Source organism: Podarcis melisellensis, assembly GCF_964234715.1.
Source record: "Podarcis melisellensis genome assembly, chromosome: 3".
Taxonomy (NCBI): domain Eukaryota; kingdom Metazoa; phylum Chordata; class Lepidosauria; order Squamata; family Lacertidae; genus Podarcis; species Podarcis melisellensis.
Window position 1 is genome coordinate 115,318,502 of NC_138530.1, and position 16,148 is coordinate 115,334,649.

Genomic DNA, 16,148 nt, shown 5'->3' on the forward strand with positions numbered 1-16,148 from the left:
GCACCGTGCAGCCTCTCCTTGCCAGAGGGGTTGCGCGCAGCTATGGAGCAAGCCAAAGCAGCAAGCGGGATGGATCCCGCTCGCTGTTTTGGGTTCCCCTTTAGCCCCGTGCAGCCTCACCCTCCTGGGAGAGGCTGCATGGGGCTAAAGACTCCATAGCACCGTGCAGCCTCTCCTTGCCAGAGGGGTTGCGCGCAGCTATGGAGCAAGCCAAAGCAGCAAGCGGGATGGATCCCGCTCGCTGTTTTGGGTTCCCCTTTAGCCCCGTGCAGCCTCACCCTCCTGGGAGAGGCTGCATGGGGCTAAAGACTCCATAGCACCGTGCAGCCTCTCCTTGCCAGAGGGGTTGCGCGCAGCTATGGAGCAAGCCAAAGCAGCAAGCGGGATGGATCCCGCTCGTTGTTTTGGGTTCCCCTTTAGCCCCATGCAGCCTCTCCCTCCTGGGAGAGGCTGCGTGGGGCTAAAGACTCCATAGCCCCGTGCAGCCTCTCCTTGCCGGGAGACGCTGCGCACGGCTTTCCTGGCTTTACTGGGAGGTGTGGGGATTCACCCACCTCCCGCAAAACCGGCAGAAGCCGCGCAACTCCTTTAAACTCCTGGCTTTTCTTGGAGGTGCGAGAAGGGACTGATGCGGCTTCACAGGAGAGGTGCTGCGCAGAGAGGGAGAAGGGGCATCGCCCTTCAGCGAACCTGGAGAAGGAACAGGAGGAGACCCTTTTGTTCCTCCTCCGGCTTCGCTGGACAGGCGCGTTGCTGAAGGGGCGCTGCGTCTTCTCTCTCTCTCTGCGCAGCCCCTCTCCTTCGCAGGCTGCCGCCCCAAGCCTCACGCGCCCGGCAGGACCTCCCGCCGGGCGCGCAAGGCTTGCAGACACTCGCCCGAAGCACGGGGAGCCCTCCGGAGGGCTCCGCGTGCTTCGGGCGGCAAGCTGCCGCCCCAAGCCTCGCGCGCCCGACGGGAGCTCCCGCCGGGCGCGCAAGGCTTGCAGACACTCGCCCGAAGCACGGGGAGCCCTCCGGAGGGCTCCGCGTGCTTCGGGCGGCAAGCTGCCGCCCCAAGCCTCGCGCGCCCGACGGGAGCTCCCGCCGGGCGCGCAAGGCTTGCAGACACTCGCCCGAAGCACGGGGAGCCCTCCGGAGGGCTCCGCGTGCTTCGGGCGGCAAGGTGCCGCCCCAAGCCTCGCGCGCCCGGCGGGAGCTCTCGCCGGGCGCGCAAGGCTTGCAGACACACGCCCGAAGCACGGGGAGCCCTCCGGAGGGCTCCGCGTGCTTCGGGCGGCAAGCTGCCGCCCCAAGCCTCGCGCGCCCGACGGGAGCTCCTGCCGGGCGCGCAAGGCTTGCAGACACTCGCCCGAAGTACGGGGAGCCCTCCGGAGGGCTCCGCGTACTTCGGGCGGCAAGCTGCCGCCCCAAGCCTCGCACGCCCGGCGGGAGCTCCTGCTGGGCGCGCAAGGCTTGCAGACACTCGCCCGAAGTACGGGGAGCCCTCCGGAGGGCTCCGCGTACTTCGGGCGGCAGGCTGCCGCCCCAAGCCTCGTGCGCTCAGCGGGACCTCCCGCCAGGCGCGCAAGGCTTGCAGACACTCGCTGGGGCTGCAGGCTGCTGCCCGCAAGCCTTGTGAGCCCGCGGGAACTCCCGCCGGGCTTGCAAGGCTTGCGGATAGCTTCCTGAAGCCTGGAGAGCGAGAGGGGTCAGTGCGCACCGATGCCTCTCGCTCTCCAGCCTTCAGCGAAAGCCTGCATTCACACCATAGGACGCACACACATTTCCCCTTCATTTTTGGAGGGGAAAAAGTGCGTCCTATGGAGCGAAAAATACGGTAATTACTTCTCTGTCCATTTACTTGGGAGTAAGCCCCATGGAATTCACAAGGACTTAGTTCTGAGTAGACATCATTAAGTTTATACTCTTAGTCACTTTTTTGCATTCAATAGTCCATAGCAGGTGAGACAATTAAATCAAAAGCCACTCCTCTGTTGATAAGAATCCACAATCCTATACCCACTTATTTGGGAGTAACCCCTGTTGAAGTCAACAGGGCTTACTTCTGAGTAGACATGCATAGGATTGTGCTGTAAATCAGCCACACTTTCATAAATCAATGGGACTTAGCTAGCTGTGACTTACTGATTTCAACAGAACCAAAGTGTGAATAGTTTTCAGCACACACCAATACGTGGTTCCATGTGCATTCACAGAATCATAGAATTTTAGACTTAGAAGGGACCTAAGGGCCATCTAGTCCAACCCATAAGGCACATTCTTTCCTTAAAGAATTCTGGACACTGCAGTTCCTGAAGTGTTGCTGGGACTGGCAACTCTGTGAGGAGTAAACTACCATGCCCAGAATTCTTTGGGGGAAAGAATGTACTTGAAAGGTGTAGGATGTGCATGTAAAGCCCATTGAAGTGAAGAGCATGGCATGAAAGAGGGTTAACTCAGAAGTAAGTTCCCTTGCATGACATGCTTTTGTTTTTATATGCTCTGCCTACCAGGACAGTCCAAGCTGTAAGGCGAAGCTCACGACAACCTGTGCTGCTCACCGAAAAGCTGTTTTTCAGAAGGCAGCCTTACCCTGAGTGCTGTATCCCAGAGCAGGCTGCAGTTGGGCCAATGTGCTCCCTTGCGCCCCAGAGAAAGAGCCACGCTCACTGGGGAAATGGCGAGGTTCGTTCCGTGGTGGAGCTCTGCCCAGCGTTGGTAGAGAGCGAGGCCAAACTCCGTGTTCAGGTTGCGTGGTTCGTGGTGTCAGTATCAAAGCTGTCCTGCCCCTGCTCTGCCTCCAGGTCTTCAAGGATTATGTCATCTAAATGGAAAAGAAGAGAAGGTTGGAATCATAACTGTTTTAGGGACTTTCTTATATACCCTAAACATATCCTTGGAAATAGACATTACCTTCATGTTTCCTTTGTTCTTTCTTCCTTCTGCCATCTTCTTCCAGATCAGCCACTAAGGGGGCGGAAAGCACATATTGTGCACAAATCTTTTTTGGAAAAAAACTGAAATTACTGGGTAAAACACAGTATGAAAGTTAAGAATGACATACCAATAGGTCCATTTCCAGAGAAAACAGGGTAATTTTCATTTCACTCATTAAGCATGTGAGCACACAAACTTTCCTGTAGGAAACAAAATTCGAACTAACAGTAAGTACAATGTCAAGATGCATAGAAAACATACAGTAGAACTGTTTGGGGGACTTTCTTACATACCCTGAACATCTTGGAAATGGACATTACCTTCATGTTTTCCTTGGTGTTTCTTCCTCCGGTCTCTTCCTCCTCTTCCTCCAGTTCTTCAATATCTTCCAGGATGAGCTCTTCTGAAAGGAAAAGAAGAGAAGGCTGGCAGTTAGAGAGACTTTCTTATATACAGTGGTACCCCGCAAGACGAACGCCTCGCGAGACGAAAAACTCGCAAAACGAAAGGTTTTTTCGTTTTCGAGTTGTCTCGCAAGACGAATTTCCCTATGGGCTTGCTTCGCAAAACGAAGCTTGCCCCGGGGACAGCGGGTCTTGTCTTTTGAAGCAAGGGGCGGCGGGGAGATCGCTTCTCCCCACCGCCCCTTGCTTCAAAAGAGGTCCGGGGGCAGCTCTTCCCGCTGCCCCCGGACCTCTTTAAGCAAGCGGCTGCGGGGAGATCGCGTCTCTTCGCAGCCGCTTGCTTCAAAAGAGATCCCGGACCTCTTTTGAAGCAAGCGGCTGCGGGGAGATCGCGTCTCTCCGCAGCCGCTTGCTTCAAAAGAGATCCCGGACACCTGCCCCAGCCGCTGGGCTTCGTAGCGCTGCTGCGAAGCCGGGCGGGGGGCGGGAACACCTGCCCCAGCCACCCCGCTTCGGAACGCTGCTCCGAAGCGGGGTGGGGGGGCGGGAACACCTGCCCCAGCCGCCGGGCTTCGTAGCGCTGCTGCGAAGCCGGGCGGGGGGGCGGGAACACCTGCCCCAGCCGCCGGGCTTCGTAGCGCTGCTGCGAAGCCGGGCGGGGGGGCGGGAACACCTGCCCCAGCCGCCGGGCTTCGTAGCGCTGCTGCGAAGCCGGGCGGGGGGGGGCGGGAACACCTGCCCCAGCCGCCGGGCTTTGTAGCGCTGCTGCGAAGCCGGGCGGGGGGCGGGAACACCTGCCCCAGCCACCCCGCTTCGGAACGCTGCTCCGAAGCGGGGTGGGGGGGCGGGAACACCTGCCCCAGCCGCCGGGCTTCGTAGCGCTGCTGCGAAGCCGGGCGGGGGGCGGGAACACCTGCCCCAGCCACCCCGCTTCGGAACGCTGCTCCGAAGCAGGGGGGGGCGGGAACACCTGCCCCAGCCGCCGGGCTTCGTAGCGCTGCTGCGAAGCCCGCGCCCCCCAGCCTTCAGAAGAGGTCCGGGGACAGACTGTCCCCGGACCTGGTCTGAAGGCGGTTTCCCTAGGAACGCATTAATTGATTTTCAATGCATTCCTATGGGAAACCGTGCATCGCAAGACGAAAAAACCGCAAGACGAAGAGACTTGCGGAACGAATTAATTTCGTCTTGCGAGGCACCACTGTACACTGAACATATACATGGAAATAGACATTACCTTCAGGTGGACTTTCCTTCTCTTTTGCCTGAGACGGCAAGGAAGTACGTGGACCCTACAGGGAAACAAAGAGCCACATGGGGTATGATGATCTAAAGCTCAAAATAGGCCTCATCCAGAGACCTTTCCTGAGAAATCTTAGGGACTGGAAACAACTACTATATGCGGAAAGCTTTTACCTTCGTGGTCCTTTGGAAAATGGGTCCACAGGGGGAGGCAGAGGGGCAGGCGAGGGGGAGGATTCTGGGACAGGGCAAACTTTATTTTTTTTTTTGCCATCCGCGAAATCGCTCTTCACAGTCTTCCAAGCCTAAAAAGGAAAGAGAAATGGGCCTTACAGTTAGTACTCTCTCATGCCTCTAAGCTCAAGAGGAATTCACTACCCTCACAGAATGCAGATGCTGAGAGTAATCCTATTTACATGTCTATCTTTTTCCTGGAACAAACACGAAATGATCCAACTACAGGAGTTAACCAGGCCTTTTTGCACTCTGGTGACCAGTGAGCCAGCAGAGGGAGGTGTCACAATGGCTTCTGTAAATCGGGCTGTCCCTTGAAAATAGGGACACTTGGCAGGTGTCCTGAGGTGCCCAGATGGGAGACCACCAGGGAATCCACGATATGGTGCTTAGAATTATACAGGCAAAAGTATTACTTAAATAAATACATCTCTAGACACACTGTCCTTTTTGTCTTTTCTCATGCCTCCTGCTCATGAAAATGCAACTTCGGGCCTGAGCCTCCTAAATAGCTCTACTTGGGAGTAAATTTTTCTGACCCCAGTGGAAATTGGTTCCTAGTGAGCATGCTTGGGATTGTGGTATGAGGAACAGGAAACTGCTGCCAAGAAAGGGGAGAGCTAGCTTGACTCAAGTTTGCCATGTGTTGGGAGGCTCAAAGAACAATCCCATGTTTGGGTGGTACATCAAGAAAGATTTTTAAAATTTGTGTGGCACGGTGAGGTAGAAGAAGGGTTGTGTCATTCACACATCATTAAAAATGCCACACACATGATCCAGTAGACACCTCTAGAAGTTGCGCAACAATGGCCACCACATCTTGCTGGGCTACACAACTCACAGCAGTCCCCACCATCATGGCCAACGGTCAGGGATGATGGGAATTGTCCTCCACTAACATCTGGAGGGCATCCCATTGGTTACCCCCCAAGTATTAGGGTGTTCAAACCTTAATGTGTTAATCGTTTAAAAATCATAGCCTTCAATATTTATTTGATGACGATAGGGACGTCCCATTCCATAATGATAATTTTACTCTCTATACTCCACACATCTTACTGGGTTGCCCCAGCCACTCTGGACAGCTTTCCTCATATATACAAAGGTTTTAGCTATAGTATGAGAGGAACAAAGGATAATACAGTGATACGTGTATATGAGTGTACGTTTGTGTTTTCTTTAAAGAGGGGGGGTGGAGAAAGGGAGGGGGGAGAAAAAGAGAGAAGGAAGAGGAGAGATAGGAAGAAGAAAAAAGGAGAGGGAGAGGGAACTGTAGCAGTGGTATAGGGGAACGTTTTGTTTTTTAAAAGAGGGGGTAGGAGGGGGAGAAAGGCCTCCCCCCTCAAAAACAGACTGAGAAACAGGCTAAAAGGGGGGCCGATTTTAAAAAACAAAAAGGATATAAAATGAAGATGAAGAGTAAAAAGTGAGACGAAAGGAAAAAATAAGGAAAAAGTAAATTAGAAGGAGTTGCGTGTCTGGGGTGGAGTGGCTGTGCTGGTTCAGGGCTCTCTTCTGGGCACTGCCATTTTAATTTCTGAAAGAAAGGTTTGAGGTAGAAATAAAGATAAGATTTATTGTATATTTTTATTATTGTTGTTATTATTTATTTAAAATGGGAGTTAAGGAAAATATATATTGAGGAGAAGGAAATAAAATAAAAATAAAACAAAAGATAACGGAAAGGAAAGAGGACAACAACAAAAGTGCCCCTCCCCCTTTTGGAGGGGTGGAAATGTGTTTTAAGTAATATATGGATGTATTTTAAAAATGGTAGTAATAGTAATTTAGTAAAAGGGCTGAAGACTTAGGGAAGGGGGGGAAGGGTTGTTTTTTTAAAGGGGGTTAAAATATATGAACAGAGGGAAGTTTATGTACTAAATAATAGAAGATTAAGATGATAATAGTAATATAAAAATATTTTTTAAATAATAATATTTTTTGGAAAAAATATAGATTAAAAAGGAGGGGGTGAGAAAATAAATAAATAAACTCTATAGAAAAAAGCGAGGTCTTTTTCCAGCGGGCCTCCCTCCCTCTGGGCTCCGGGGCAGGTGGGCTCGGGTTGGGCCTGGGCTCATGGTGGTGGCAGTGAGATTGGGGTTCTTCCCCCCAAAAGGGCCTTCTCCCCTTCTCCTCTCCCTTCCTCCTCTGGAAGAGTGAGGTGGGTGGTCAGGCCTCCAGGCCTCAGAGCTCCGCTCCGCTGTTGGCTGGATGCCCTCGGCTCCGGCCTGGTGGGGTCGCTGTGGGGGTGGGTCTGGTGGCTCCCTGGTTGATACACCGGGTGCCCCCAGCACCCACATAGTGGTCCCGGCAGCTTGGAAGCCGGTCAAAATTCCTTTTGTCTTCTAAAAATCCACAGCTAAAGTTTTCCTCTGTTTTCTCACAAGATGCATAGGCAAACCGTTGCTTTCATCAGTACAAGAGAGCTTCAAAAAGGCTAATGAAACTGGCCTGAGAACTGACTTTTATCTCATTCAGTTGCAACATCTTGGACATGCTGAACTGTTCTCATTCCCCTTTCCTGAGAAGGGTTCCAAGAGTCCACAATAGTCCCAAGAGAGCTTTCTGTACATGCCCAGGAACCTCAACATGGGGCAGGACTCCTGAGGGAGGAGAAAGGGGAGGGAACTGGAAGGGGAATATATACTCTGTGCACATGACTGTGAACTCGTGCATGTTTTTGTGAGTTATCACACTTGCTCCTTCTACCAGTTCATGGATGGTAGAAATAAAGCTTTTTCTCCAAAACTATTCCTTGAGTGTCTGTTGACTCCCACTTCCCTTTCCCGGGCGCAATATTTTTCCCACCCAAGGGCAAAGCCTCATAAGGCTACAGGCTCAGCCGTGTGTTTCCTCACGGCCTCCTCCTGCCTCTCCTCCTTCCCCTTGGCATTGGCAGCGCAATGGCGGTGGCAGCAGAGCCAGGGCTTCTCTCCCCCTCCGCGCTCGCTCCTGGGTCCCACCGGCGTCCGTCTCCTCCTTCTCCCCTTCTCCTATCCCTCTGGAAGAGCGAGGTGGGTTGTCCCAGGCTTTGGAGCTCCGCTCGGCCGTTGGCCGGATGCCCTCAGCTCCGGCCTGGTGGGGTCTCTGGGGGGGGGGGACTGGCGGCTCCCCGGTTGATACATTGGGTGCCCCCAGCCCCCACGCGGCGGCGGTGGTCCCGGCAGCTTAGAAGCCGGTCAGGCAGCACAAGCAATACTGGCCACACTCAGGAGCTCTGCGATGCCCTGGTGTGCGCCATGTTGCTTCACCCACCATATATATAAAGGAAACAAAAAATGAAACATTAAAAAAAAAACATCCCTGTACAGGATTGCCTTCTGATGGCTCAGGGGTCAGATAACTCCATACCCTCTTACATTTCTTCAGTGAAACTAGGGACACCATAGGGAATGGTGGGACTTTGAAGGATCAAATCAGAAACCAGGGTGGCTTCTCTCAGTCAGGGACATCCCTGGAAAATAGGGACACTTGGAGGGTTTGAACAATGTGTATTGTTTCAACTCTGTGTGAACCACCCAGAGAGGCTTTCACCCCTATCGTGTTTATCAATTAATAATAGCTGCAGAAAGTATTCAATGACTTAAGAGAGGGGGGCCTCCCTTTTGGTGAAATGTCCTTTGGGGCTACTCCAACATAAGCCTTGCTTTCTTCTTAAGCCGTAAGTGGTAGCAGAAACTGCACAGAACAGCTGATGACTGTTGGGCGCAAGAGATCTGGCACCCCAGGTTGCCATCACCACCCATTTCTGCAGGTGAGGGTAAATGAAAGGCAAAATACTACAAAGAGTGCCCACAGCTCCAATGTTTTTGGAGCTGGTTCTTCGTTGCCCAGATTTCTCTTCACGATTCCCTACCCTGGACCCCTGACCGTTGGGTCCAGTCGTGGATGACACAGCGGTTGTGCCGCTGATCTCGCTTTACTGGCCGAGGGAGCCGGCGTACAGCTTCCGGGTCATGTGGCCAGCATGACTAAGCCGCTTCTGGCGAACCAGAGCAGCGCACAGAAACGCCGTTTACATTCCTGCCGGAGCGGTACCTATTGATCTACTTGCACTTTGACGTGCTTTCAAACTGTTAGGTTCAAACTGTTAGGTTGGCAGGAGCAGGGACCGAGCAACGGGAGCTCACCCCATCAGGGGGATTTGAACTGCCCACTTTCTGATCGGTAAGCCCTAGGCTCTGTGGTTTAACCCACAGCACCACCCACGTCCCCCTACCTTGGCAAGTACTGCTAAATGCCTCGTTATTTGCAAGGACTGTGGCAAAATAGGTCAGGAGGTCTTTTCCGCCTTTTTAAAGCTCAGTGAGGTCTGCCTCACACAAGCAAAAGGACAGAGGCAGGAAAATGCCCAGGTGGCAGCCTTCTTTGAGTCACACTTGTTCACGATTGCAATGGATTGCAATTTGGCGACACCAAAAAGGAAACCCACCAGGGCATAATAAATGCAAGTTGCATGCCCCCCCAACCAGGCATGGTTCCAGGCAGAAGCAATAGCCAGGGGATACATGCTCATGGCCATTCCAAGATACAGCCAAATTAATCGTCAGGAGCTCAGGTGACCTGAGATGGGAGGAGCGCTTCACAGTTACTGCCAGGACAGCTGAATTCCCCAGAACTGTCAGGATGCCTGAAAGGAGGAGGAGGAAAGCAGTGTGGTTTTCAGGCATTCATAATCAGTCAACAAACCAGTGCGGTTCATCACCCTGCAAGATGCAAACATCATGACCCACAGCCAGTGAATACTCTATAACTCAAGGGTTAGAAGCCATAGCAGTCTTCTTTTTTAATGAGAAGTAGGCATTTTATTCACAGGCCTTTCTCCACAATAGGTAATGTGTTACCCAAAGTAACATGAAACAGCTTGTGAATTTATATCAGTGGATTTGTGACTGAAGAACAGGTAAGGGTCAGAACAAAAGTGGATTCTGTTTCAGCCACAAATCAGTCACTTTCTCGCATCTAGTCTTGATACCTGTGGTATGCTCTCTTCAACACTATAGAGTTATTTTCTTGACATTGTAAAAGGTGATTTAAAAGGTGCATCCAAAAGAAAATGTTGGTGGGGTCGCCTGACATTCCCAAGAATAGCAATCCCTAGAGTAGTAAGAAGTGGGGAGGGCGAGAAGGCTGTCCAGAACTGACACCCTTGTTGGTGCAAACTCTGTGCTCAAGACAAAATGGGTGGAAGTGATCGTGAATATAGTTCTGGACACTCCCAAGCTTATGATTCCGTGGGTCTCAACGTTCAAGCTCTCTCCCTCCTCCACCCCCAAACTTTGATAGCCATTGTTCAATGTCTCATGGCATCAGTGAAAACTACTAAGTAGCATCTGCACTCACCTGGTCAAATCCTTGATTTAGGCTGTAATCCAACACACAATTACTTACCTGGAAGTAAGTCACAATGAAGTCATCTAGCCTTACATTTCAGTAGACATGTATAGAATTGCACTGTCAGTTTGTTGTCAGCTCTGGTGTCCAGAGAAGTAGTTCCACTAGCACTAGAACTTCTGTTTGTGTACAGAACAACCCTTGCTGCTTCTCTCCTTGTGCCTGCTCCACAGATCTGCTCCGGAGGGTGAACAACAGAAAATAAGACAGAACCCTTTCTCTACCATTCACATGATGTGAAGAGAACATCTTGTTAAGGGCCACCCCAATCTCTGCCAAGTGGTGTGAGGTTCCCGGAGTCTCTGCCCTTATCCAGGGTTCATGTTTCCATTGGAAAAATGAGGCGCAGCGGAGTCTTTAAGATAATATGCTTTTACTTACACATATATTCACCTTAACCTTGATGGAGGGAGTGCAGAGGGTGAATGTATTTTTTGCCAACCTTTCAGGGCAAAGTCTTCCCATTACAGCTTTCAAAAACTAGCTTATGACCACAATATCTAGTGATGGCTTCGATAGCTTAGGGGACCAACTGCAACCGCTGCAGATAAAAGCTTTCATATGACAGTTTCAGTCTCTGCACTCATTTCACAAGTCTGTGCCAACTCATCCAACAGAGATTCAGACACCATGAGGAGAATGTGTGAGGGGATCCATGTAGGATAGTGGCCACTTTGCTCCTCTTCCCTCTGCTGTTGCACTAGTGGAGATAAACCATGGTTTGGCTTAATGTTACACCTGAATTGGCCTTGTAGTTTTTTCACTGCAAACAAACTGCAAGCTGTAACACAGCTCTCCAACTTCCATTCTTGCCAGCTCATTAATTGTGAGCTGCGTCTTCTTGCCAGGGTTAGGAATGCTGATCCATCACCATCCTTCCTTTTCCCTCCGTTTCTCCCCCCCCCCCCAAAGAACTAGCTTTAATATCAAAAGCATTGCAGGTGAGTTCAGGTGAGACTTTGCAAGTACACCATCTTCATTCCCCCCGCCCCACTCAATTTATTTATTATTAATGTTGCAATACATATATGAAATCTTTACATATTGATACATATACATTATATTCATAAATTCACATTTTCACATTTCATTATGTACCAACATTTATCCATTTCTTATTTCTTACTCTGTGTCTTCTCTCCCCCTGTACATGACTTCCTTGTTATTATTTTGTAGCTTTATTATTGAGATTGTGATTTTGTGTCTTAATAATTAAACATTCAATCTTATTATCTGCTTAGCTTAGCTTAACTTTGTGAAATCAGTCTATACATATCAATAAATTCTTGTTGGAGCATCTTTTGGTCATGTATTCTTCTACACATTTCCATTCCTGTTTGAGATTTTGATTAGATTGCATTCTAATTGTTGCCGTCATTTTTGCTAATTCAATCATTTCAAAAAAATTATTTTGCCAATCTTTCAATGTAGGTACTTGTTCTGATTTCCAATTTTTTGCAATCAATAATCTTACTGCAGCTGTTGCATATAAAAAAAATTCTTTTCATGTCTTTTGGGGTGTCATTTGTTATAATTCCCAAAAGGAATGTTTCCAGCTTCTTACCAATTGTTGTTTAAAACATTTTTTTCAGTTCCTCATGTATATTTCCCCAAAATTTCTTAATTTTATCACATCCCCACCAGACATGATATAAGGATCCCTCCGATACCTTACATCTCCAACACAGATTCGATGTTAGTTTATAAATATTTGCCAGTTTTACAGGGGTTAAGTACCACCTGTAAAACATCTTGTATATCTTGTTGTATAAAACTAGTTCAAATATATGTTGGAAGTGTAAGGAAAAGGAGGGGACATTTTATCATATGCGGTGGGATTGTAATGCAATTTTAAAATTTTGGGAAATAATATACCATGAATTAAAGAAAATGTTTCATCTAACATTTGTTAAAAAAACCTGAAGCATTTTTGTCAGGGATTGTAGGGAAAGACCTGCCAAAAAAGCTGAAAAACATCTTCATGTATGCAACAATGGCCGCGAGAGTCCAGTAGAAAAAGGATGGAAGACTAAAGAAACCCCAACTAAAGAATCATGGCAAGAAAAATTGATGGACTATGCAGAACTGGCAAAACTGACATATAAGCCAGCATTTCCCAACCTTGGGTCTCCAGCTGTTTTTGGACTACTACTCCCATCATCACTAGCTAGCAAGACCAGCGGTCAGGGGTGATAGGAATTGTGGTCCAAAAACAGCTGGAAACCAAAGGTTGGGAAACACTGATATAAGCTATGGGACAAGGATAACTGTGACTTTAAGGGTGAATGGGAACCCTTGACAAAGTATCTGAAGACGCCACAAAGCGAACTGGACTCCTTGGCAGGTTTTGAATAAACATTCACAAACTTTTTATTGATAATAATCAGCTAAATAGTTTGAGGATCTATACAACTTTGTAACATGCAGAAAACAGCAGTCTCAGAGAAACCAGACTGGAACTGAGGGAAGTCGGGGTGGGGGTTGTGTGGGAGGGGGAGGGAGGAAAAATGGGGAGGGGAAACAAGGATGATATGTTTTTGGATAATATGTTTTGTTTTAATTTTGAATAAAAAAATTCAAAAAGCGGGGGGGGGGGACAAATTCTTTTGTTGTTGTCCTCTTTCCTTTCCAATATATTTTATCTTCTACCTCATCGTGCCACACACATTTTAAAAATCTTTCTAGATGTACCACCCAAGCATGGGATTGTTCTTTGAGCCCCCCAACACGTGGCAAACTTGAGTAAAGCTAGCTCTCCCCTTTCTTGACAGCAGTCATGAGCAGGAGGCTCATAGTGAAATATTCTTGCATGAGAAAAGACAAAAAGGACAGTGTGTCTAGAGATGTATTTATTTAAGTAATACTTTTGCCTGTATAATTCTAAGCACCATGGGTTCCCTGGTGGTCTCCCATCTGGGCACCTCAGGACACCTGCCAAGTGTCCCTATTTTCAAGGGGCAGCCCCAGATTTACAGAAGCCATTGTAACACCTCCCTCTGCTGGCTCACTGATCACCAGAGTGCAAAAAGGCCTGGTGAACTCCTGTGGTTGGATCATTTCATGTTTGTTCCAGGAAAAAGATAGACATGTAAGTAGGATTACTCTCAGCATCTGCATTCTGTGAGGGTAGTGAATTCCTCTTGAGCTTAGAGGCATGAGAGAGTACTAACTGTAACGCCCATTTCTCTTTCTTTTCTAGGCTTTCCAGGCTGCGAAGAGCGATTTCAAGGATGGCGAGGAAAAATAAAGTTTGCCCTCTCCCTGAGTCCTCCCCCCCGCAGGCCCCTTTCCGAAAGGACTTCAAAGGTAAAACCTTTCAGTCTATAGAAGTTGATTCCAGTCCCTGAGATTTCTTAGGAAAGTTCTCTGTCTGAGGCCTATTTTGAGGTTTAGATAATCATATCCCATGTGGCTCTTTGTTTCCCTGTAGGCTCCACGTACTTCCTTGCAGCCTCAGGCAAAAAAGAAGGAAAGTCCACCTGAAGGTAATGTCTATTTCCATGTATATGTTCAGTGTATATAAGAAAGTCTCTCTAACTGGCAGCCTTCTCTTCTTTTCCTTTCAGAAGAGCTCATCCTGGAAGATATTGAAGAACTGGAGGAAGAGGAGGAAGAGACTGGAGGAAGAAACACCAAGGAAAACATGAAGGTAATGTCCATTTCCAAGAATATGTTTAGGGTATGTAAGAAAGTCCCTAAAACAGTTATAATTGCTAGCCTTCTCTTCTTTTCCATTTAGATGACATAATCCTTGAAGACCTGGAGGGAGAGCAGGCGCAGGATAGCTTTGATACTGACACCACGAACCACGCAACCTGAACACGGAGTTTGGCCTCGCTCTCTACCAACGCTGGGCAGAGCTCCACCACGGAACGAACCTCGCCATTTCCCCAGTGAGCGTGGCTCTTTCTCTGGGGCGCAAGGGAGCACATTGGCCCAACTGCAGCCTGCTCTGGGATACAGGACTCAGGGTAAGGCAGCCTTCTGAGAAACAGCTTTTCGGTGAGCATGGCAGGCTGTCGTGAGCTTCGCCTTCCAGCTTGGACTGTCCTGGTAGGCAGAGCATATAAAAACAAAAGCAAGTCACACAAGGGAACTTACTTCTGAGTTAACCCTCTTTCATGCCATGCTCTTCACTTCAATGGGCTTTACATGCGCATCCTACACCTTTCAAGTACATTCTTTCCCCCAAAGTTCTAGGCACGGTAGTTTACTCCTCACAGAGTTGCCAGTCCCAGCAACACTTCAGGAACTGCAGTGTCCAGAATTCTTTAAGGAAAGAATGTGCCTTATGGTTTGGACTAGATGGCCCTTAGGTTCCTTCTAACGCTACAATTCTATGATTCTGTGAATGCACATGGAACCATGTATTGGTGTGTGCTGAAAGCTATTCACACTTTGGTTCTGTTGAAATCAGTAAGTCACAGCTAGCTAAGTCCCATTGATTTATGAAAGTGTGGCTTATTTACAGCACAATCCTATGCATGTCTACTCAGAAGTAAGGAGCGGCTTTTGATTTAAGTGTCTCACCAGCTATGGACTAATTAATGCAAAAAAGTGACTAAGAGAATAAACTTAATGATGTCTACTCAGAACTAAGTCCTTGTGAATTCCATGGGGCTTACTCCCAAGTAAATGGACAGAGAAGTAATTACATGTAAGAATGCCAGGCAAAACGATGAGAACAATCTCAGAATAATTTTACCACTAATATTGCAGTAGCATCCAGCGCAATTCTATATACTCAGAAGCAAGTCCTGCTGAATGCAGTGGCTCTTACTCCCGAGTAAGTGCGGTTTAGGATTTCTCTCTCGGGAAATCAGTTTTCAGCCAGTGTCATTCATTCTATCCCAGCCTCTTATTGGGGTCCCCCCTTCTATTTTAGCCTTATGGTTATAAACTGGCCATGATAAATAATATGAATCTACAAATATGCATGAATATCCCATAGTAACTAAGCTTATAAGGCAGAGTGACGAAATAAGAAATAAGCAGGGGGGTAGCTGCCTCCCTAAATCAAGTAAATAAATAAAAATACTTTGCTAATTGACTAATCGTGCCACAGATAGCCTGGTTCTGCCCCTTACCTCCCAAGCTGCCTTCTCCCCAGTCAAAGCACTACACTTCCCAGCAGTGATGCCCCTCCAGGGATGGAGACGGGAGCTAAGCCCCCCCCCCTCAATCCCAGGGGGCTCTCTGCCAGGAAAGCAGCCCCTCCCTCCCCACAGCGCAGGACCGGGGGGGGGCGGGCAAGCATGGTGCCTAGAGGAGTGAAGACCCCCCTGCCCCCCCCAGGGCAGCGCTGGAGGAGGGAGGGCGAGGGGCAAAGGGAAGGATCCAGCCGTTGGGGGGCCGTTAGCAGCAGAACTGACCCTTCTGGGGGGGGGGTCCTGTCCCCGGTCTCTCGCCTCCGGAGAGGGAGCCCGGCGCTGCCGCCCCTGCTGCGGCCCTGCCCGCCTCCCGGGGCCCCCGAGAGAGGAGCGGGGACCAAGGGGCGGAGAGAGCCCAGCAGCCCGAGCCCGTTGCTGGGAATGGGAGTTCTGCCAGGGGGGAACTACAATGCCCAGAATTCTTTGCGGCCAAGACCGGGCTGCTGCCCGCGTGCTTTCAAAATGCAGTGTCCATGCAGCCTGTGCACGCGCTTCCCTTTTCACACACCTCCCTTACTGTCCGGAAAAATTAAAATTATCCCCACCTAGCCTGGGGTGGGGATAATCTTTCTCCTTCTACCCTGAAAAAAAAAACAACCCTTGGGCAGCAGGGAGGGAAACATAGAAATTTTTTTAAAAAAAAACATAGGGAGGGAAACATAGAATTTTTTTTTTTAAAGTCTCCCCATTTCTATTCAAGCAACCAGAGGGGAAGCAGGATCCTGCACTGAACGGCCCTCGGTATGTCATCATAGTCAAAAGTACAAGTTAGAGCAGTGCAGAAAGCGTCTGTCAACCTGCCTGCCTG

General features: G+C 49.3%; 2 protein-coding genes and 2 long non-coding RNA genes across 7 annotated transcripts in view; 1 reads left to right on the forward strand and 3 right to left on the reverse strand.

Moving 5' to 3' along the window:
- Positions 1-8,128, reverse strand: part of LOC309367269 (uncharacterized protein) — a 47,674-nt gene extending 39,546 nt beyond the window's left edge. For both annotated transcript variants that reach the window (XM_081906694.1, XM_081906693.1), the window contains exons 1-4: positions 7,605-8,128; positions 4,555-4,609; positions 3,237-3,319; positions 2,572-2,946 (exon numbers count right to left, since the gene is read on the reverse strand). In XM_081906694.1, coding sequence (XP_081762820.1) covers positions 2,800-2,946; positions 3,237-3,319; positions 4,555-4,609; positions 7,605-7,622 — 303 coding nt within the window. In that variant the 5' untranslated portion in view covers positions 7,623-8,128 and the 3' untranslated portion in view covers positions 2,572-2,799. The remainder of the gene's footprint in view (positions 1-2,571; positions 2,947-3,236; positions 3,320-4,554; positions 4,610-7,604) is intronic.
- The window catches only part of LOC309367239 (uncharacterized protein), a gene marked incomplete at its 3' end in the record, with an annotated part of 45,985 nt that extends 37,112 nt beyond the window's left edge, over positions 1-8,873 (reverse strand). The window contains exon 1 of one of the 3 annotated variants that reach the window (XM_081906642.1): positions 8,653-8,873. The other 2 variants (XM_081906650.1, XM_081906643.1) reach the window with 2 other exon arrangements.
- Positions 8,874-12,988: 4,115 nt separating this feature from the next.
- LOC309367292 overlaps positions 12,989-16,148 on the forward strand; it is a 38,562-nt gene continuing 35,402 nt past the window's right edge. The window contains exon 1 of the long non-coding RNA XR_014166994.1: positions 12,989-13,278. This is a non-coding gene — a long non-coding RNA (uncharacterized lncRNA). The remainder of the gene's footprint in view (positions 13,279-16,148) is intronic.
- On the reverse strand, positions 13,983-15,603 carry LOC309367299. Its single transcript, XR_014167005.1, has 2 exons — positions 15,563-15,603; positions 13,983-14,235 (listed from the first exon to the last, which is right to left on the reverse strand). It is a non-coding gene; the product is annotated as an uncharacterized lncRNA (long non-coding RNA).